This window comes from Halichoerus grypus, chromosome 2, assembly GCF_964656455.1.
Source record: "Halichoerus grypus chromosome 2, mHalGry1.hap1.1, whole genome shotgun sequence".
NCBI lineage: Eukaryota > Metazoa > Chordata > Mammalia > Carnivora > Phocidae > Halichoerus > Halichoerus grypus.
In genome coordinates, this window is record NC_135713.1 from 89,989,455 (window position 1) to 90,014,407 (window position 24,953).

The following is a 24,953-nucleotide window of genomic DNA, read 5'->3' on the forward strand; positions in this document are numbered from 1 at the left end:
GAACATTTAGATTGGAAAGAGTACAGATTCCCTTTTTAGTGAGCTTTCAATTACATTTGATTATTAAAGAATGACTTCATTTTATATTGGGTCACTAATGTAAAACAAGCATTGCCTTCAAACTTAACTCTGCTGTGCAAAAGTGAGAGTGTGTGTGATTGTGTGATCCAATTCAAATCTAATTAGAATCAGGTTAATCAACCAACTTATCTAATCAATATCAGTAAATGTCCATGACCCCCAATTAGATACCTTCCTATGTCTTTGTCCATTTATTCTACTTTCTTTTCTGTCCTTATGGAAAGTGCCCATGCTCCTAGTTAACCAAATCCTGCCACTTGTCCATTTGATCCCATCTTCACTTAGGAGAAACAGTATTCCAGCAATTCTGGCAACATTTCCCCCCTTTCCTTTCTTACTCCCATCAATACGCAAACGTGATATTATTTCTCTCCTCTAAGAAAAAGACAAAAAAAAACTCTTGGCCCTATGCACCCCTCCAGCAGCTACCCAGGTCTTTCCTTTTCTTTACAGTGAAACTTGCTAAAAGTGTTATTAGGCTTGTTGTTTCTTCCCAACTCTCTCCTCTCACTCTTTTGAACCTCCTATTCCTGCTATCCCACTGAAAATGTCTTATTAAGATCCCCAGGAACACCTGTGTCCTACAGTGTTTGCCTGCTACCTCCTGGCTGCTCCCTCTCAGCCTTCTTTGCTGGTCTCCTCACTCTACACATCCAAGTGCACTAGGGTGGAGTCCTTGATCACTGCCCTTTTCTGTCTTCTCAAACTCCCTTGATAGCTCAGCCAGCTTTAAATACCTCTTTACTTAAACATCTTCGGCAGGAAGCCCTCTCCCTAATTCCAAATTTATATACCCAACTCCCTACTCAGTATCTCAGAATTAAGGTTTGTAAAACTGAGTTCCTAACCCCCCTTTTGTGTACTCCCCTAATTCGGTAAGTCAACTGCATGCCTTTGGTATTCAATCCAAAACACTTATCATGATTGTTGTGCGTCTGTCTCTCAGGACAATACCCACTTCATCAACAATAATATGTTGCCTCTCAACATAGCTAGAATCTGCCCGTTGTTTATCATCTTCACTGCTATCACTCTGGTGTAAGCCGCTCACATCCTTCACGATTGTTGAACCAGCTTTCCACTGTTCTTACTTCTTCTGTGCTTACCACACTACGTATACTCCATTCTCAACACAACAGCCAGATTAATCCTGCTAAAACTGTGAGTCAGATCACATCACCTGATGTTCGAAACCCTCCAACAGTTTCCAGTGTAACTGAAAGCAAACCTTGAAATGCTTACAATAGCCTATAAGGCCCTACACATGATCTGCCCTCTCTCTGACCTCATACCTCCATTCCCCCTATCTTCATCGTCCTATTTTACCCATACCTCCCTCCATGCTGTTGCTTAAACACATCAATAAAAAGCTGATGAAAGCTCCCACATCAGGGCCTTTGTACTAACTGCTTTTTTCTGCCTAGCATGCTCACCCCACAGATAGACTTGTCACCTTCTCACCAAGGCTTTTTCTGGTGCCCTGGCTAAAATTATAACCTTTATCCTACTTCCACCCTGACATTTTCTATTGTCCTTCCCTGGTTTATTTTTCTCTTCAGCATTTATCACTATCTAATATAGTTGGTATTCAATTTATTCATCTTATTATTGTCGGTTTCCCTGACTAGAATTTATAAACTCCATGAAAGCAAAAATATTTGTTTTTTGCTCTCTCCGACACAGAATAGTTCCTGGTACAGAAGAGACACTCAGAAAATATTTGCTAAATAAATGAATCAAACATTTATTTTGAGACTACTAGGCTTCTGCCAGAACCATGTAAGTGTAAGATGAGTTCAGGGGGTCCTGCCTCTGGGAAATCTATAAATGTTTAGAAAAATAATTCATGGATTTAGATCTGAGGGGCTGAGTAAGGCTCAGGTACTTTACCTTAAACTGCCATTTCCCCTTCTCTTCCCCTTTTCTGAATAGTGAAAGAAGGCCCAGCCTCAAGACAATCAGAAGCATTCTAGATCACCCTGCTCCTTGACCATCTGTAGTTCTAGCTAGATAAGATCTCACATGTTAAAGGCAGCCAGCTTCGAGCTGGAGATAACTAGCATGAACACATACATATCTTGCTTATTCCTTATGCACCCTTCTTTAATAAGAAATAGCATGCCTTGGTGTGTGTGTGTAAATATGCATGCTTGCTTGCTAATGAGTTGCTGCATTTTATAATAAATATTAATTTTTAACATTAAGTACTTGAGGTTTCAGACTAAAAACCCTGAAGAATTTTTGTAGAAAAGACTTTTTTCATAACATTTTTCATTACGGTTTATTACCTTTAGAATAAGAAGCCCGAGTGAGATATTCAACAAAGGTAATGAATGCATTCCTCTTACCTGGAGCTAACACAGAAGGATCAGGCAGGTTTTCCCTTTCCTCATCAGTGCTTTCATCATAGACTGCATCTCTGTCAGCAGTCATTTCAGAACATGTTGTGGTTTCCCTAGAAGCAGAGAAAGGTAGAATTATAAATTTTTGGCTCACCCCTGGCTAGGTATCAAATTCACCAGTAAGTAAATATAGAAAATATCCCTGGAAAAATACTGTAGTTAAATAAACATATATTGAAATATATATGATTAAGATGAAAGCACTTTAAAGACTATATGTTAACTCTCTTAAGAACAAGTTTCCCTTCTACCTAATTTAAATGTGATTTAGTGCTCACTATAATCAACTCTTAAATCAGTTTCTTATCATATTAATCATCTATCAAAATACTATTCTTCCAAATTATCTTCTATGGCTCACAGAGTATTCAGTATTTTATTGATCTCAAAGCAGTTCTGCCTTGCTTTTGATTGCCCCCAAATTCTCAGAGAGGTACCTTTCGTCTTATTATGAAGATGCCAAGTAAGGCACAGAGAGTTTACAGTTTGCCCAAAGTCATGTACTAACAGATATCAGTGCCAGACAGCACTTGAACTAGGACCATCTGACATCAAATGCTGAATTCTTCATATGACGCCATTAGTAAACCTGTGCATTCTCTTGGATTCAGGGCAAAAGATCCAAACCTGGGTCCACTAAAATAATTAAGTGGATAAATAATAAATAAAATAATAAAACAATAACAATCAGACTAAAATAATTATAAGTGTCCAAACCATACCAGCTATAAGTCACCTATGATTTTTCCTTAAAAATCAAGGCTATGTCCACTCTCAGAGCCACTTGATTCTAAAATTAACCACTACTTAGACAATAAGATTACAAATGTGTATTCAACTCTACAGTTTTGCAGAAGATAAAAGTTTTTATTATTTTTAATGATGTCTAAGAATTACACAAATAATACTTAGATAAGTCATATGCCTGTTTTAGGGATTTAAGTGTAGTTACGGCAGTGGGCAGACAAGGAGAGATCATGCTGAGAATTCTCCAGCCCACTGCATCCAACAGCCAGAGCATCCAACCCCAGATTATCAAATGATCTCGTATTACTAAAAAGTTGGCACCTAACTTTCATTAAGTTTGGGAAAAAAATTCCGTCCAAATTTCTGTATCTGCCATCTCAAAACAGACAACTCAAAATACCTTTCAGGCTCAATGTTCTTTTCTAGTTCTTGAACTTCATTTAACAATTTATGTAAGCTTCTAATCTTCGCTTTCTTCTCATTCAGCACCAGAATAAACCGTTTATAAAGGTCAGTCTCCACAGCTTCCTTAGCACTCACACATTTTTCAAATCTAAAATGTAAATAAACAAATAAATAAATCATGCAGTTTTTCTTAGCATTAATATTATTCAATCCAATACTGAAGATGATTTCAAGAAAACTTTTCAAGGAAAATACAATTAAAAATCACTTTTATAGACTTTCATTGACTTAAAAGTTTTATACAGATAATTAAACAATTACAATTTATTGTTTATTAATGTTAGTAATTATGCAGTAAGATAAGGATCAAATTGGAAAATGATACCCAAAAAGCTTTTAGAACATCTAAATGCCTAAATGTAATCATTTATTTACATCTACGATTTATTTCCAAAAGAGTATTTCTATGGGAGGAATTTCACACAAGAGTAATTAGAGCCTATGTTTCCTGTACTTTACTAATATTACTATAATAGCAACCATGATCTTGTTTTGTGATTAGGTGATTTACCTAATCAGTTTTCCCTAGACTATGAACTGCTCCATGGCAAGAACATGACTTAGGCAGTTATCAGCACCACATACACACACTCACATATGCATATATATAATGAATGAAAATATCCAACTTGAAATTTCCAAGGAGAGATTAATGAAGCAGCAAATGAGAAAAACTATATATCTTCAATTTTAGATATATAAGACAAAATATAAAATTCTCTCTATCATTTATAATTCTTTCTACAATGTTCAAATGAGCTAACAAGCGATTATACTAATTTTATTCTTCTAGATATAAAGAGAGCTAACAGAGACTGTATATATAAGATATGCTCATACACAAAAACCATGAATAAACCTGTATTTTAAAGATTCAAACATATATTATTCCATATAAAATATTCTTTTAAATACAGTCTTGCTCTGCCTTGTTTTCTCTTTACTATTTATTTATACTTGTTCTATGCAGGTATTCTAGTATTTTCAATATATATGTATTTATGTACATATATTTTATATATTTGCAATATAGAATTTTTCATTGAAAAATTATAAACAAAAATGTCAAAATTTGATACCCTTGATATACATGTTCCTATGCTTTCAATAATCTACCTATTTAGAGATGCAGAGAATCAGGGCCTCTTATGGAATGAAAAGGAACAAAAAGCAGCACATTTTCTGGGAGCAATTACAACACTCATAGTACAATCATTGCCACAGCTGTGAACTCCATAGGGCAGAGAGCATGTGTGTTTTACTGACTGCTTTATCTTCAGTGCCTAACATAGTGTTTGGCATTCAACAGATGTGGAGTAGCTATTAGAAAAATTAATAAAGGGAGTTAATATGGACATCTTATAAGGAAATGGAAAATCAGTGATTCTGAATTTATTTTTCACTCCTTTAACAGCTATTCACCATTTTAAGAGCACCATTTTTCATCCCCTTCAGCTTCTAATAAAATTTGTGGTAAATATTAATGTAACAGTACTCCTTTCATCAAGCAAAGCTCTTTGAGAAAGAAGTATACCAAAAAGTGTGGGGGAGGAAAACAGAGACAAAGCTGAAGAGGAGCTGCCAGTATCGATGGCTTATGTTAAGCAGGAATATGTCACTGCATTTTTATTTCAGATGCAAAGTGTTACATAAACATTGTATCTCATTTTCTTGTACTATTTTCTAATGTAACATAAGAAAAAAATTTTAAAAGATGAACAGAATATACATACCACCAAAATACTTGCGTACACTATGAAATACTTTATACAAAGGCAAATTAAAAACCAATTATAAGAATGTACAATAAAAATCTTGTGCATTATATAAAGTTTTAGGAACAGGAACCACTTGGTTATTTATCTGATTTAAATGCATATTTAATTTCCATATAAATCACTTCAATAATTCTTAATTGAGAGATTATATGCACTTAACAACTATCAAGCAAATTTCAAAACGTTTATTAAAATTAATATTTGGTACAACACAAGGATTACAAATGAAAATAAATATCAAAATAAGTATCATGTACTTTGTCTAAAGAATACTGTTAATCCTAATAACTAGTATCACAACTACACTGTCAAAGGTAACATGTCTGTGATAGGAGAATAAACAATAGAATAAATGGCATCCTATGACTTAATCTTGCTTGGTTTTAGCAAACCTTTAGTATTTTCTTGCAACCAAACTTCCGACTATCAAACTGGTTAACACTTCCTAGACAAAGCTAGGGAGTGAGGGGTTGGCTGGGATAGAGTATTATTGTGAACAGGACAAAAATTTATTCTCAATTATTAATTTATCAACAAATTTGGAGAACATTATTCTTCTATTAAATACTCAGTAACTAAGAAGTACATACCATCTTCCTTACCCCATTTTTAATGCCAATCCTCTCTTACAGCATGATGATGCTACTAGGCCTTCCATATTACTTGCCTCCTGCCAACCTTTCACTGAAAGAACTAGACAGGTATTAGAAGTTGAGGCCATTCAGTGAAAGAGAGACATGGGATTCACTGCCAAGTCAGTGATACTAAAGGAGAACTCACATACAACTAGATTAGACTACAACTAGTCCAAGGATCATCTCGAAGGCAAAACTCAAACCTGATGAAAACATAAATAACATCAAACAGGAGAGGGCTAATGATGCTTCATCCTTTCAACAGTGACTAGGACAAAAGAACAGTAGTGTTAAGGTTAATTAGTACTGTAGGGCTGACATATCTAAAAACTATGATGAAAGAATAGTAATTTAAAAAAATTAAAAGGATAAAGACTAAGTATGGGAAATACTGAATATTCTACATAAAATACTTCTATGCAGGAAAACAAAGAGTCTAAGAAGAATAATATCAAAAAATAACAACAAAAATAAGAGCAGAAACAAGGCAATTTCATGCAAAAATACAATCCAAAATAAAACAGATTAAAAGATAACCCAAATAAAACATCAGATACATAAATGTGAACATGTGGTGCTTAGAAATCGTGTAGTAATCCTTATATTTACAATCAGCTCTGGCCAAATTTATATCCAGGTCAGGGATGTACAGCAAAAGAAAATGTGAATGGAGTTCAGAGGACAAAGAATGCTAAAAAGAACTGGAAAAGAAAGCAGTGGTAAAGAGATTTAATAAGCCTTTAAGTACTGAAGAAGATGGTAAACAGCTGTTCCTCATCCTCTCTGACGACAGAACAAGAGGAAATGGCCTTCAACTATACCATGAAGGACTCAGATTACCAAGAGATGGAAGGAAGAATTTTCTGACTGTGACTGTTCTTAACACTATAATGGGCTACCAAAGGGAGTTGAAGCTATCTCCTGAGGTCTTTAAAAATCAGACTGAATTCATCTGGATATAATGTGATCCTAGCTTGAAGGCAGAGAGATGAAGTAAAAGAGCTTTCAAGGTCTCTTCTATTCTAATGATTCCATGAGTGTCACCCCAATTCAATCCACTGAGAACTGCCTCCAATTACAGGTTTAATAACTATAACGCAGAATAAAGCTGGAGTTTCTAACTTGATGTCTGAATGCAAACAAAAGACCTATTTAGTAATATGGAACTCGAGAGTTATATTTGAAACTAAATAGGAAAAACAAGTGAAATAAATATAGCTAATAACTTAAGGATTCACATACAATATTTCTAATGTTTTCTCCTTCACCTAAACTATACAAAATTAAATTGATCCAGTAATGTCACTTGTTCAAAATGGAGCTAAGACCACAATTATTAAAGTTAATAAAAAATAACAGCAGATATATATGTTAAAATTCTGCACATTAAAACTCATTTTTTCGGGCGCCTGGGTGGCTCAGTTGGTTAAGCGACTGCCTTCGGCTCAGGTCATGATCCTGGAGTCCCAGGATCGAGTCCCGCATCGGGCTCCCTGCTCGGCAGGGAGTCTGCTTCTCCCTCTGACCCTCCTCCCTCTCATGCTCTCTGTCTCTCATTCTCTCTCTCTCTCAAATAAATAAATAAAATCTTTAAAAAAAAAAAAAAACAACTCATTTTTTCACTCATACTGTAATTCCTCATTTCTTATTGAAACTTCATTTATTCTCCACTGTCATCCCAAATGGAAATAGCTTTAGAGTTGGTTCTGATTATAACTATATATATCTCAATTTCAAAATGTATACAAAAAATAACCCCAAAAAGTAAAAAAAGAAATTTAATCCGTAATTCCAGACATATACTATTACATTTAATTTTCTCCCTCTAGATATTTTCTATCTAAAGATATATTTTGCAAAAACTGGCATACTATTCCTCTTTTTGATAACTCACATTTCTCATCTTAACATATTAACATTTTCCATGGTACAAGCACATGCGTATATGACTGTTTTTTGCTCATATAATATCCCATTGTGTATTCCATTTACTTAGGACCTATCTACCATAGCTCTAAGGGAATTCTCAGCATCTATTTTGTGCTGGTCCCTCCTTCATCCTCCCATATATACACAGTCTGAAACAATGATGGGGAAGAAATGATTGGAGCATGGATGGACACTGATTTAGGAGTATCAGAGGCTGCCCAGAAAACTGAACTGTGGCCAGGCCTAACATGATGGCTGCCACTCTAATGATTCTCTACTTTCTATGTCCTCAGTTACCGAACTCACTATGTTCATGTCCTATTTCTAATTTCCCTAAAGACTCTTCATCAGTACTACTGCCATGTAGAAGGCGGAAATCTAAATCCTTTGCTCATTTTCCACCATACTAAGGCTCTAGAGAGGGAACATTTAGAAAAGTACTGCTTGGCCATGACCAAGATGTATTTACAGCTCCTTAAAATGGCCACCTTCTCCTCTGATAGGAAAGAAAACCATTTGGAAAATTTGGAAAATAGATAGAGCTAACTAATCCAGAATTCTCTGGAGAAGGCTCATTTCCTGTTTGGGAAGCTACCACAATGGCACACAATCCTCAACCGCTGGAGAAAATACGTGACCCGGTATTTACAAAAAAAGAATAGCTGGAGCATAATAAGCCTGGCATGAGAGATATGGTTGTGCTTTTGATCAAATGGAAACGTTTTGCCACAATAATGCAAAAGCACTTTCTGGACAGTTCAGGAATAGCAAATCAAGCATCAGGGGGCCACATATTATACACAGCCCTCCCCCACTGCTTTACAGCACAGGGGTGCGTTTGTCTCCACCGTCTCATCTTTGTTCCCTGCTGCTTTCCAGTCTACGGCAGTGGTGTGGAATACTGATGAGATAACACCTCTTTCAACCTCTGGCAGACATTTTAAAGCAATTAGTTCAAGGACCAAGTACCCAGTATGCATTTTTGTGGGCAATTTGCGGAACAAATTTCCTATCATCTTGAGGATATTTTGAGTTTTAAATATAATGGCTTATCACAGTCACAGTACATCTCCCTTAATTTGATGTATTGCATATATAAAATAGAAAAGCATATCCAAACTACAGATAAAGACCCAGAACCATGCTTTCTAGCACAGATATTTGATATTGATTCATACTAACATGACTTTAAGGAGAAAGAGGAAGAGCAAAATTAACTTATTTTTCCATATGGTTTCCTAATATTTACACAGTTTTGATTTGGTCTCATTTTTTTTATACAACTGGAGATAAATGTTAATTCAGAAATAAAAGAGAACAAGATACCTTCTTAATATAATCACTGACAGCCAAATATAGTCAAGTTCTAGGTGTTAAGTTTACATGTCTTACATTAATAAATATAATTGGATATATAGAAACATAATTCCTTCTAGTTAACACCCTTTCCACAAACATACATTGATAGTGGTAAACCCTTCACATTTTTCATATACTCTCACATTTACTTACCAATCCATTTTAAACAATCTTAAGGATTATCCTAAAAAGATCCTAAATTGGAAAATTGTTCTTATGTTTCAGAGCTACTGGTTTGATTGAAAGATAAAAAATCTACTGGATATACTGGATATAATAATAATGTTATTATTATATATTCCATATAACTCTTTCAGATGTTGCCATACACATATGTATAAACACATGCATATGATGTTATACGTCTCTGTAGAGATATAAATGGTCACAACATATATTTTGTTTCCTTCAAACATCTCTTACATAACAGAGTAATAAAAATACACCCTGGGCTGGCCTAGATTATGATACAGTTGAAAAAAATGCATAATAAGAAGTAAAGTGACTTTCTTCGTCGTTTTTTTTTTTTTAAAAAAAAGAGGCAAAATCAGGAAAATAAGGGCTTCCAAATGTCTTATCTAGTAAACACAATTACTTCATCTTTTTAAAATGCTGGTAGTATGAATTCTCAGTGAACAAAATAAGTCCATATCAGGAGCCAAAGCACATAGCATCTGAAATAGTTACCATTTATATAAAGAGTCCATGTAAGTAATCAATTGGCATACTTACATTTCATGTCTTTTTTTTATTTATTATTAATCCTATAATTTGAGGTAAGTTAAATTTATAAATATCAACTTCCTAAATTTTGATTAATATTAATGGCTTCTGATTCTCATTGCCTGATTACTCCTTATTGTTCATTAGTTTGCTGGTGCCACCAAATACTAATGACCAATAAGTGTTAACGTACTCTGATAATGTACAGTAATGACCGAGAGTTTGATTTAATCATACTAAGTAAAGATTTTATGCTAAATATATGCTAGTCTACATATATTATAAACTTACAAATCATTAACTTAAATCTATAGCAATATGAGAGCTTAGTGTTTTTATAATACAAGAACATTAGCACATACCGTCCTTGAACATCATTCCAATCTCTCAGAAGCCTTTCATTTTCCTTCTGCAGGTGCTCATTTTTGGCTTGGTTTTCTGTGATAGTATCCAGGCAATCACAAATAAGTTTTCTAATGACCTCAGCTGGACTTGCAACTTTCTCCAGGTTGAAGGAACCAAGTCTGAACTAGAACAAAAGGAAAACATTATTAGTTTTGGGAGAATATCAAAATTGAGTGGCCCAGTTTTAAATATACATAATTTCTTCTGAGGGGGAAAAAATGCAGTACATTTATCAGATACAAATACAGTGAAGAAAAACTGGGTAACTTCCTACCTTCTTACGGAAGTTTATCATGTAAATCAACATATAACCCAAGAATAATTTGTATAAGTGGTAAGTCACTCTCCCATCTCCTAGCAGAGAAGAAAACAACTAAATACCATAAAAGCATACTACCATTTGTTTATTACAACTTAATTTAAGTCACCTCTCAGAGTAAGAAAAGGAATTATACACGAATATTTTTTTTTGCAAGATTTTTTTAAATTTATTTATTCGTCGGAGAGAGAGAGCACAAGCAGGGGGAGTGGCAGGCAGAGGGAGAAGCAGACTCCCCGCTGAGCAAGGAGCCTGATGCAGGACTCGATCCCAGGACCCTGAGATCATAACAAGATCCAAAGGCAGATGATTAACTGGGTGAGCCACCCAGGCATCCCTATACACGAAGATTTTTATTTTATTTTATTTTTTTAAGATTTTATTTATTTTTATACACGAAGATTTTTAACTGTACTTTCTGTTACTAGTGATAAAAGAGAATAAGTGACATAATATATTTCTGAAGAAAGAGCAAAATTTTGGTAATAGTTAAGAGAAATGCAGGGTTTTAGGAAACTGATAAACCTGAGGTACCATTCAGTAATTACCTCTGATTCAAAAACCAATAAATTACAAATAATACTGTCTAATGTCAAGTCTGTGTACTTCTTCATAAAGGTAAGACTTGTGAAAATATATCCTCTACTAGAAGGCACTTTAAAATAAAATAGTATAATACAGTTTCATTATAGTTATGGAATTTAGAAGGGGACATGGGTTGTCCTCATTTGGTAGATAAAAATAATGAAATATAGTGATTTAATCATAATTATAATTATCCTTACTATTAAAATTATTGTAATAGCTACATATAAGATTTTAAAAATGATAATTATTATTATATAGTTACCATGTCCTGTAGTTGAAATTTAACTCAGGCAAAACACACATACAACTCATCTAATCATCACCAGAATTAAACTATCATATCTACTTCATAAATTAGTAAACTGAGGTTCAGAGTAGTTATCTAATATATTGAAGGAATATAGCCAAAATTCTACTATGCTATGCTGTTATGCTGTTTCCTGACATAAGAGAATAATCTAATTTAAAAACTAGTGGTATCTAACAGAACAACAACAAAATAAATAATTAAATAAATAAATAAATAAAATAAAATAAAATAAAATAAAAAATCTAGTGGTGCACCCGGGTGGCTCACTCAGTTAAGCATCTGACTTTTGGATTCAGTTCAGGTCCTGATGTCATGACTCGTGAGACAAGAGGCCCATATCAGACTCTCTGCTCAGCAGGAGTCTGCTTGGACATTCTGTCCCTCTGCCCCTTCCCCACACACACTCTCTCTCTCTTAAATAAATAAATCTTTTAAAAAATAAGTAATGAAACATTAAAAATTTAAAAACTTGTAAAAGGAAGAATTAGATTCACAACCTACACATAATTCTTAAGAGAGAGTCTAATGGCATTGAGTGGTAGAACTGAGAGCAAAACTGAAGGTTTTTTGGGTTGCCAGATCAGTAATTTCTACTATGGTATTCATTTAATAGGAACATAGTATATATATATGTGTATTTATACACACACACACACAGATATACACACACACATATGAAAAGAAAGTTTTATCTGTGTAAAGAATATATAAATTGAAAGTAAATTTAAGGGCAAAAATAAATTTAAGCATTTACCTTTTGAAGCTTTTCTTAGTTATAAACACACACACACACACACACACACACACACACACACACACAAGTTAAAGAACACCTATAGAATATATAGAATATAACTTTGAATTGATATAAAATAGAAGAAAAATTAAGCTTATTGTTATATAATACATTACATTATCAGTAAAACATAAGCCCACAAAATGATTTTGTATTCTCTCATTATCACAATTGTCAGGCAGAGATAGACATTTTTAGAAATGAAAGAGTTTTTAATTATTTGAAAGTTTCAACAATGCCAAATGGATAATGAATTCATGCCACACTCTGATCCTGAATAAAGTAATTGGTAAAATACAAATGTACAGATGAGCATAAGTCCAGCTGCCTATTCATCTATCTTAGATGGCAAAGGAAGAAGGGAACCAATTCTAAATCACTAATAAGCCATTTCTTTCAAAATATCATTCAAACCTATATATTCAAATTCCAAAAGAGAATTCCTAAATCTTCTCTTGGCTAGTCACTATAGAATAAACTTAAAATGTCATTTCTTAGGAATAGGCAACTATTTTCTGTTTCTGTTTTCTAATTATATTCACTAGTATTTGGTCCTTTAATGGGTGTGAACATGTTTTTCTAAACCATAAAAATATACAAGAAGTATCTAGAATTCAATCCAAGAAAAGAAATTTACTTGAAACATTCAACTTATTTCTTAGAAAAATTTTGAAATGGCAGAGGAACTCTGCTGGGCCATCCTTCCTGTAACACACGCAGTTCAGAGCCACAGCACAAAGCTCCCTTCTACCCTCACTGCTGCTGTTCCAGCCTTTCCGCATCACTGAAGATGGAAGGGGACATATGCACTGAACTCTGATCAGGGCCTTTTATCAGACCTAATGAAACGAGAAGCGTAAAGTATTTCTGCACTCTCACTCTATATCAAGCCGATTTTAAAAAAAAGATTTTATTTATTTTAAAGACAGAGGGAGAGCAAGAGACCATGGGTAGGGGGAGGAGCAGAAGGAGAGGGACAAGCAGACTCTGTGCTGAGTGCAAAGCCCAACAGGGGGCTGAATCCAAAGACCCTGAGATCATGATCTGAGCCGAAATCAAGAGTCTGACGCTTAACCAACTGAGCCACCCATGTGCCCCTATATCCAGCAGACCTTTATACTAGCCTACAAATAAAAAGTGGCAACTTAAAAAAGTATTATTTTTAAAACAAGCAAATTTGCACAAAAGCCACATTATATGGATGCGATGGTTTTAAAAACTTCTACTTTAGCTTTTTGTTTGACATAGAAGGCTATTAGCACAGCTTTTAATTATTAGTTCTGTAATTTCAAAATAATCTAAATATAAAATCAGGACTTCAAATGGTACACCAGAATCAGAAACCACAAATTAAAGGCATCCTGAAAGCATGTCTCTCCTTTAGAGGCATGGTCAAAAACGTTTTTTTGTAGTCAGTTCTCAAGATCTTGTAGATAATTCGGTACATAGACCTATACTAGGCACCTCATTCAGTCTTTAATCTAAAATTTTAAGACACATCTTTAAGACACAGTCTATAATCTAAAATTTTAAGTTGAGAACAATTAACTTTTTAAATGTTGATAACTGTAGGAGTTTGCATTAGTTGGTTCTAAAGTGTCATAATTTTAGATATTAAAACAAGTAAATAATAACATTTTTAAAATCCAATCTGCAGGGGCACCTGGGTGGCTCAGTCGTTAGGCGTCTGCCTTCGGCTCGGGTCATGATCCCAGGGTCCTGGGATCGAGCCCCACGTCGAGCTCCCTGCTCTGTGGGAAGCCTGCTTCTCCCTCTCCCACTCCCCCTGCTTGTGTTCCCTCTCTCGCTGTGTCTCCCTCTGTCAAATAAATAAATAAAATCTTTAAAAAAAAAAAAAAATCCAATCTGCATTAAAAGGTCTCAATTTCAGAAAACTTATCTATTTTCTTTAGCCAGTGCTTTGTTTATTCTGGGTATCTGTCAATTCTTAAATCCAAGATTAAATGACATACCTCCTTACCCACCCACTTCAAAGCCCAGGTCACATTCTCTATAACTACTTTAGCCTATACTGACCTGTCTATTCTTAATACTTCAGAGTTTGTCTCAAAATTTTTCCCTCCTGTCATCCTCCTTATATTTTCCTCTGGTTGTTTCAGAAATGTAGTCTTTTAAATATCTAGCTCTTTAAGATCAGAGGGCCTATCTTACATTTTTTCACTGTCTCTACAGTATCTTGCACAGCTCTAGACAAATATTAAGCACTAAATAAAGACTCCAATTTTTTATTGGAATGATCCTTATTAATAAAGGAATGTAACTATAATGGGGCAGGCAAATAAAAAAACTGGGACAATGGGGCGCCTGGGTGGCTCAGTCAGTTAAGTGTCCAACTTTTGATCTCAGCTCAGGTCTTGATCTCAGGGTGAGTTCAAGCCCCACGCTGGGCTCCCCACTGGGGGCAGAGCCTACCTAAAAAAGACAAAAAGCAAAAAAAAAAATGGGACCGTGATGCTCTGAACACAAATTAAAAAATATTTTAAATAGTTCAAGAATATAACAAAGTTTTATCTTATCGAACAGTATAACTGAAACAAAAAAATGCATGTTAAAAAACTATATAATAGCACTTGATACTATGATAATATATATGTTTAATAAAACCTACACAGATTTTTTTTGTCAGATTTTTTTTAAAGAATGTTTTCAGGTTCTTTGGAGTGACCAGATTAAAGAGAATATACAGCATTACTAAAGTATACAAAATAAACACTATGGATAATTACTAACCAATTCCTGGGGGATTGTTTGTGGCCCTTCTGAATGCTTCTGGGGAGAGGAGAGTTATCACAGAGTGAGCTGATATTCTGCTTAGAACACATCAATTAAAGAATTTGAGTTTTGATACATTATCAAAGTAGTCTAAATAACCTTGCAGACTTAATTTTTGCTACTGTTCTGGGAACCAAAATGAAAAGCTAAAGGAAAAGGAGGAATAAAGATACTTGATGTTATTACAAGGCAAATGACGGCAAGGAGGAACTCATTTTTTTCAGTATGTTTTTAATTTATTCCTATCAGACTAAAGTTTAGCTGTATCTAGATATGTGTACACTAAAAAAGTAAAGCCTGCCCATTATAGTTTATAATACAGAATGTTTGTCTATTTTAGACAAATACACAGTTGCATATACTTAGCTGTTATAATACACAGTTACAAAATTCAGTAATATAGGAAATCAGTCAAGTTTTAAAAAAGAGACTAAACTGTATTACTTTGGCCTACTTATGTTAATTATCACTTGTTCATATTTTGGATCAAATATATTTTTACTAAGATATGTATCATGAACTCTTTGGTTTAGTGGCCTGTTGAAATGTTTATCTCATATTTAAATAAATAACATTACAAATGTACCTCCTAAAGCAGTAATTTCTCTAGGTTGACAACTGATCACATTTCTTTTCGAAGATATCTAGAACTTAGAAAAGAATACTGATAAGGACTCCTTCTAAAAAAGATAAAAGAGCTATATATACTAGGAGAATACTAATCTCACTTTTCCCACTGTTTTCTTGCCCAAATTTCTTACAGCTCATAAAAAAAATGTTTAAATATCTCAAGATGATTGTATGGTCAAGCAAGGCTCTGTATATTTTAGATTCTGTAGGTTCTTACAATCAAAATGCAATCATCTAAAAGTGAAAAATACTCTGATCTCGAATTAGAGTGCTACAAAATTATTAGAATTTTAAGGCCATGCTATGTGCTTTAATATATTAAATATCATCTAAGAATTCTTATTTTGGTCTTCATAATTGTAAAAATCATTGGTAGAAGTCAGAGAATCCTTCACAACAAAAACCCAAAGCCTATGTGGTAAGGGAATCTCCAAAGTTACTTTTACTTTGAATGACTATAAATGTTCACTCCACTACTGTCTTAAAATGGATGATGAGTCTTTTGGTTCATGAGACATACAGTAAAATCTAGATTTATCTCAGCCTAATTAGGAGTTAAAATTAATAATTAAAGATTATACTATACAGGGATTTAGAATCAACTGGAAGATTTTTTATAGTAACTGGATTGGGGGGGGGAGGTGACAGAAAGCAGTAGATACCTATTATTTGCCTGTTACTTTATTTTTGGTATTAGGTGCTGATAAAGAAATATTGCCTTGAATTCCCTAACACTCTTCTAAATCTCATAATACTTATCTAATCACATCTGTGCAGTATGCTTCTCTGTCCTCCACTTAGATGCTAAATGGTAATATTTCTTGGTATGGTCTCTTGACCTACTTTTCTTTTTCCTCTATAGTTATAGGATTATCCAATATCACAGCTTCCATTATTACCGATAAATTGAAAACTGCCAAATGTATATGTAGGTGAGGGCTCTCCTAAACTCGAGACTTACGTACACATTTAACTCTGTTTTGGAATGGTGCCAGCAAAATGACCTATGCAAACCTCAAACTTTAAATGCCCAAACAGAATTCACTGTCCATCCCCCCTCACTACTAACCTAGCTCTTCCCTGCATTTTCCACTAGACATTCACCGTTTACTCAGTTATACTTGGGTGGTCTAGTGAGTAAGTATGGATATCTATCATAGCATTACAGTATTTACTTTTTTTTTTTGTAGTATGCTAAAAGCTGCAAAAGCACAGTGGCTACATATTACACATAGTATCCCCAGTTTTTTTTTCTTAAATTAATAGACTTTATTTTTTTGGAGCACTTTTAGTTTTATAGAATAATAGAATGGGGACAGTTCCCATTCACACCCCCCCACCCGCAGGTGCCCCTAATATTAACATCTGCATGCATGTGCTACATTTGCCACAATAGAGGAGATCAATATTGTTTAGCTAGTAATACTTAAACTCCATATTTTATAGCAGGGTTAATTATTTATGTTGTACAGGTGACCCTTGAGTGACATGGGTTTGAACTGCACAGGTCCACTTACATGTGGACTTCTTACAGTACAGTCCTGTAAAGGTATTTTCAGTTCCTTAAGATTTTCTTAGTAACATTTTCTTTCCTCTAGCTTACTTTATTGTAAGAATACAGTATATAATACATATAAAATACAAAACATGTGTTAGGCGATGGTTTATGTTACCGGTAAGGCTCCTGGTCAACATAAGACTATTAGAAATTAAGTTTTGGGGGAGTCAAAAGTTAGTATCCCCATTCTTACACGGTGAAACGCAGAATACATTCATTCATTCATTTATCAGACTTTTTGAATATGTACTATGTACTAGGCATTGGAGATACTGCTGTTGGAAAGGAAAACAATGTGTTCTCTTGGAAAGAGTTGATGGTGCACAATGATTATAATTTCACACAGCTGTAGAATCAATGAAGAAAATAAAATAAGTAATGAGATCGTGACTAGAGGGCAGCATATCTTTGGATATGGTAGTCAGGGAAAAAGACCTTGCAAAAACTTAGGGGGAGAACACAGTTGAGGCGATGGAAAAGGTAGGCAGGAGACTAGATCACAGGGTTTTGTAGGCTACAGTAAGAAGTTGAGCATTTATTCCAATTACAACAAAAAACCACTGGAAGGTTATATGCAGGAAAATGACTGCTTAAATAGTACACAGCACTTCCTCTAAGACTGCACCTGATTATCTCAACCTCCTGGGACTCATATTCTGTATAATCCCCCCCCCTTAACTGCAAGGAGGCCTGTGATTTGCTTCTTATCAACAGAATACAGCAAAGGTAACATATATCACTTCAGTGATTAAGTTATATAAGATTATAATATCCACCTTGCTAATAGAGTTTTTCCTTGCTGGCTTTTATGACACTAGCAGCCATGTTGGAGAAGCCCATGCAGCAGGGAACTGAGAGTGATTTCTGACAAATAATCATTTTAAAACCGTAGGAGGCCTCTGACCAACAGCCAGTGCATTAGATGGGTTTTCTAAAGACAGAGAAACAATAAGATGTTTATACATATAGAGACTTATTGTAAGCAATTGGCTGACATGATTTTTTTTTTTTTTAAGATTTTATTTATTTTTTTTGACAGAGAGAGACACAGTGAGAGAGAGAACACAAGCAGGGGGAGTCGGAGGGGGAGAAGCAGGCTTCCCACCAAGCAGGGAGCCCGGTTTGGGGCTCGATCCCAGGACCCTGGGATCATGACCTGAGCCGAAGGCAGACGCTTAAAGACTGAGCCACCCAGGCGCCCCAGCTGACATGATTGTGAAGGTTGGTTAAGTCCAAAATCTGCTGGGTGGACCAGCAGGCTGGTAATCTAGGAAGAGTCAATGAAATCTCTCGGCAGATTTCCTTCTTGTTCTGGGGAGATCGGTCTTTTGTGCTGTTCAGACCTTCAACTAAGGTCCTCCCTCATTTGGAGGGCATTCTGCTTTACCCAAAGTCCGCTTATCTAAATGTTAATCTCACCCAAACACTTCCTCACAGATATCCAGAATAATGTTTGACCACATATCTAGGCACTTTTAGCCCATCCAAGTTAACACATAAAGTTAACCATCACAGCCAGCAAAGAAACTGAGGCCCTCAGTCCAAGAGGCTATAAGGAACTGAATTGTGCCAGCAACAACATGACCTTAAAAACAAATCTTTCACCTTTGAGATGAGACTGCAGCTCTGGACAAAACCTTGATTGCAGCTTTCACAGGAGTCCTAGCAAAGCCATGCCTGGATTTCTGACCCATGGAAACCATGAAATAATAAATGTACATGGTATCAAGCTGCCAAGTTTGTGATAACCTGTTACTCAACAACACATAATTAATACAAATGTGCTTCAATATTACCAGTCTAAAAACAAAAGCAAAGCAAAACAAAACAAAACCACTTTAATGTCATATCTAATTCTAGCTACTGTTCAGTTTTCTGCTTCTGTCAGAGCAAAATATCTCCAAAAATATACGTAGTATCTTCCAAAAGTTCTTCCAGTAGTCCTGCTTCCAACAGTTACTAGCCACACATGAGCTATTTAACTTTAAATTAGCTAAAATTAAAAACTGAGCTCCTCAGTAACACAAGCCACATTTTAGGGCTCAACAGCAACATGTAGCTAGTAATTGCTGTATCAGATAGCACAGATACAGAATCTATCAGCCCAGAAAGTTTTTCAGAATAGCATCGATCTGTTTCCTCATTTTATTACAACCCATTTTCTCTTTAAATACTCCAATGGACGAAAAGGCTTTTTATAATCTGTCCCATTACTACCTCTCTAATTGCATCTCTCACTTGAATAGGTCAATTATTCCGATATGTAATAAGCAGCTACCCCCAAATGTAATTAATGGTGCTCCCCACAAAATGTCTATACCCTACTTTCTGTAACTTGTGAATATGTTACTTTCTCTGTGAAAAAGGGACTTTGCAGATGTGTTAAGGATACAGACCTTGAGATGATGAGATTATTGTGGATTATCTGGATGAGCCCAATCTATTCACATAAATCCTTACAATCAGAGAAGTTTCCTTTCTCAGCTACAGTCAGAAGGACGTGGAATTTGAAGAGAAGCACAGAAAGATGCAAAATTGCTGGCTTTGAAGACAGAAGGAGACCTTGAACCAAAATGTGGGTGGTGTCCAAAAGCTGGGAAAAGGCAAGGCAATGGGTTCTTCTGTAGAGCTTCCAAAAAGAAATACAGTACTGCTGACACATTGATTTTAGCTAGATGAGACTACTATGTCGGACTTTTTTTTTTTTAAAGATGTTCTTTCTTTCTGTTTTCCTTTCTTTCTTTCTTTCGAGAAAGAGAGAGCCTGCGAGCAGGGTGGGGGTAGGGGAAGAGGGAAAGGGGAGAGACAATCTCAAGCAGACTCTACACTGACCGTGGAGCCCAATGCAGGGCTCAGTCCCATGACCCTGAGATCATGACCTGAGCCGAAATCAAGTTGGACCCTTAACTGACTGAGCCACCCAGGTGCCCCTGTGTTGGACTTTTGACCTACAGAAACATGGGATAGTGAATTTACATTATTTTGAGCTGCTAAGTTTCTGGTTATTTGTTACAGTAGCAACTAAAAATGAATATAGTGTATCGGGGTCTATGGCAGGATAAGTAATTGACCCCCAGTGATGCCTACATCCTAATTCCCAGAATCTGTGAATATTACCTTATATAGCAGAAGGGACTTTGCAAATGTGATTATATCAGTGATCCTGAGATGGGGCTATTATCATGGATCATCCAGGTGGCCCAATGTAATCACAAGGGTCCTTATAAGGGGGAAGCAGGAGATCAGACTGAGCTAAGGCAGTGTGAAGATGAAAAGAGATTGGAATGATGTGGACACAGGCCAAGGAAGGCTGGCAGCCTCTTGATGCTGAAAGAAATAAGAAAACCACTAAGTCTGTCCTACTTTGTTACGGTGGTAACAGGAAACTAATAGTCTTTGCATATTCTTCTAGAATGTTCTTCTCCCTGAATTGCACATGGCTTCCTCTTGTATTTTATTCAGGTCTCTATTCAATGTTACCTCTGGAAACACTGTCTTGACTACCTTAACTATGATATAAGCATTCCAGAATCCTTCAAATAGTCCTACAAAGAAATAGCAATAGTACAGGTATTAAACAATATTTCATAATCTTTGCAGCAGTTGTCATCATCTTAATTCATTTTATTTATAAATGGTTATTGTCTCCCTTCCCCACACTCATAGTAGGGATTCAAAATATGTCTGTTAACTGAGTGAATGAATACTTGGTCATAAATGCTACAAATATTCTTCTGGTCTGGCAATATTACTTATAGAGCATTTACGTTTTAATGTACTTAAATGTAAAAATAGTTTCCTTTGGGGTGCCTGGCTGGCTCAGTCAGTGAAACATGCATCGCCTGATCTTGGGATTGTAGGTTCAACCCCACACCAGGTGTAGAGAATACTTAAAAATAAAATCTTAAAAAAATAAAAATAGTTTCCTTTCAAGGTCTTTACAAATCAGAGAAAGTGACTACTTACCTATATTTTCATTTTTAATTTACTTCTCCAAATACATAAGCAATGTTCCCTCACCATTTACTCAGTGAACCACTCTCTCCCTGATATAAAACGCCACGATTATTAGAAACTACATATTTATGTATACTTAAGTATTTTCTTGAGTTTCCTCTTCACTACCATCATTCACTATTCTTTTACGAGTGCTAAGATGCTCCTTTAATTATGACAGCTTTATAATGTTTTATTATTAAAGATTATAAATTCCACCTCATAATTCCTTTTTCAATATTGTATTTATTGTCTAGTTTTGCCAAGCACATCCCAAGAATTTTGACTGTGAATTTCAGACAAGCTAAAAACAAACAAAAAAAAGCGACTAAAAAATACTAGGAACTTTGTTTGGAATTACACTCATTTTCAAATTATTTTATAAGGAATTAACTTATTTCCAATATGAATTAACAGTGTAATTCCTCCATTCAGGATCATTATGTTTCTTCATCTAATCAAGAGTTATTTTTATGTCCTTTGGCTAAGTTTCTTATTGCTTTGTTTAAATCAGACTCCCTCCACTGCAGCTGATAAGATTACCAAATGATCTGTAGGTAGAAATATAAATGCGACTGTCTACTTAGTCTTATTTTTGATACCTTGATCATATCAAAAGAATTACATGGTGTACGGGAACCTTAGAAATCTCTATTTTAGAATCCCAATACTGACATTTATTTTCAGTGGGGTCCTACACAAGCAATTGTAACCACTGTATTCAAAATAATGACTTACCCTTTTTTTTTAATATCCATATAAATTTTATTTATTTTTTTTATTATTATGTTATGTTAATCACCATACATTACACCATTAGTTTTTGATGTAGTGTTCCATGATTCATTGTTTGTGTAATAATGACTTATCCTATACAAGATTTGTGAACAAAAACCTAAGCGCTGATCATGAGGGATTTTGCAAATAAACCACAACAGAAGTAACACCTAAAGACACAAAAAACTCCATTCTCTTAAGTTAGTTTGAATTTGATTTGTCTTCTAAAAATGGTTGATTACTTTAACACAGTAGCATTCCAGAGTGGCTATGACAGAGAAAAATGTCATTGGGGCTGGGATCACTGCTGTTGCTTAGCTTCTAAGGCCCCAAAGAAATAGTAAGCAAGCAAACACTAGACAAAACTTATGATAAAATATCCTGCTGTGGGATAATTAGGAAATGTGTTAATAAAACATAAAATGAAATGGATTGGATCATTTACTTCAGAACTTAAACCAGTTTATCCTGTTAAGTAACAATTGTTCAGGTCTCTCATAACATTGTCTAGGAAAATTAAAACAATAGAATCTTGTAATTTTTTTTTTCTGATTATAAAATTCTGGCCCTTTGTCCTTTAAAAATTTCAGAAACTTAAGGCTAACCTCCCCTATCCTACCCCCAAGGCACTAAATTACATTTTTTGATGAAATAGCATAACTGGTTAAAAGTCATTAAATTGACATTAGAAACGTTTTGGAAACAAAATATTTTCATAAAAAAATATTGTTAACTGTAACTCTAATATTCTTAAAATCAATTATCATAAACTAATAAACTCAAAACTAGTGATCCTTAAAAAATCATAAAAGTACCAAGTATCTTTAAATCCTCAACTTAAATGAAATGATGAAACATGAAATCAAAGACAAAATCAAAAATTTTCCTGTATGGTTTATGAATTTACTTCTAAAAAAATTTTAAATAATTGCCTTTTTAAACTGTGGATTAAAAATTCTTCTGCCATATTTTTTTCATTCAAAAATATTTACTAACGGGGCACCTGGGTGGCTCAGTCAGTTAAGCTTCTGACTCTTGATCTCCAGCTCAGGTCTTGCTCTCAGGGTCATGAGTTCAAGCCCTGCACTGAGCTCCACACTGGTGTGGAACCTACTTAAAAAAATAAAATAAAATAAGAATCCTAAAAAACTTTATTGTAATTCAGTGGCAGATCTTTAGGAAATAAATTTCTATCTAAAATATTTATACAGAAAACTAATAATATTTACTTTGATTTTTTCCCTTATTTACCTAGAGACAAGATAAAAACAAAGCATTCATCTAAAAAACATTTTAAAAATTTTCAAGGCTTTTTTTAGGTGAATAATCACTAAATAGGAAAACTGCCTATTAGATATAAAAATTACTATCTATTGATACTTGAGAAGAACCGAAGAGCACAACAGATAGTAACCATGCATCTAATTGAATTTTCTTGCAAAGAAAAATGTAATTAAGAATTAACACTGAGGTAGTTCCAGTTCAGGTAATGGCAAAGTAAGCTATATTAGACTAAGTCCCCTGGAGGTAACAATTATAAACTTTGAACCAAAAACCAAAAAACAAAACCTATCAAGGGACTGAAGAACGACTGACAGCAGGCAGCAACTGGAAGGTACTAAAACAGGGTGAGACCCATGTTTCCATGAGTTCCTCACAGGGCAATCTCCCCTGACCTAGAGCTCATATAGATAAGTAGAAACCATACGTACTGACTTGAGGTATCAAAGAATAAAATTCTGGGCTGCACATAACACACACACACACACACACACACACACACACACACACACACAAAGAAATAGATAGAAAACAGGAGAGAAATTATAAGAAGATTAGAGGATAAGCACAGTACAGGATCAGTGAAAATCCATATAATAGAGTTAGCCAAAAGACGACCAGTTAAAATCCACATAATAAAGTTAGCCAAAACATAAAACAAAACAGAAAAGGAATTTAAAAAGTAGGAGAAATACATGAACTGAAATTTCCAGACAGAAAGAGACTACTAAGGTCCCAGCACACTGGATTTAAAAAAGGACTTCTATCAAGACATAACAACATTAAATTTCAGACTGGGACAAAAAGAGAATCCCAGAAGATTCCAGATTCCATTAAAACAGGTTATATGTGCTTTTCTCAGGAAACAAACTGAGGTTTGCTGGAGTGGTGGGGGGTGGGAAGGATGGGGTGGCTGGGTGATAGACATTGGGGAGGGTATGTGCTATGGTGAGTGCTGTGAATTGTGTAAGACTGATGAATCACAGATCTGTACCTCTGAAACGAATAATACATTATATGTTTAAAAAAAAAAAGAAGATAGTAGGAAGGGAAAAATGAAGGTGGGGATATCGGAGGGCAAGACGAACCATGAGAGACTATGGACTCTGAGAAACAAAGTGAGGGTTCTAGAGAGGAAGGGGGTGGGGGGATGGATTAGCTTGGTGATGGGTATTAAAGAGGACACGTATTGAATGGAGCACTGGGTGTTATACGCAAACAATGAATCATGGAACACTACATCAAAAATGTATGGTGTATGGTGATTAACATGTATGGTGTATGGTGTAATGTATGGTGTAATGTAATGTATGTATGTAATGTATGGTGTAATGTATGGTGATTAACATAACATAATAAAATAAAATAAAATAAAATAAAA

The 24,953-nt window shown here is 34.8% G+C and overlaps 1 protein-coding gene across 4 annotated transcripts in view; it reads right to left on the reverse strand.

Annotated features, from left to right (window-relative positions):
• Positions 1-24,953, reverse strand: part of XRCC4 (X-ray repair cross complementing 4) — a 309,118-nt gene that overhangs the window by 196,118 nt on the left and 88,047 nt on the right. For all 4 annotated transcript variants that reach the window (XM_078067092.1, XM_036067086.2, XM_078067094.1 and 1 more), the window contains exons 4-6: positions 10,482-10,648; positions 3,631-3,783; positions 2,430-2,536 (exon numbers count right to left, since the gene is read on the reverse strand). In XM_078067092.1, the coding sequence (XP_077923218.1) occupies positions 2,430-2,536; positions 3,631-3,783; positions 10,482-10,648 (427 nt within the window). The remainder of the gene's footprint in view (positions 1-2,429; positions 2,537-3,630; positions 3,784-10,481; positions 10,649-24,953) is intronic.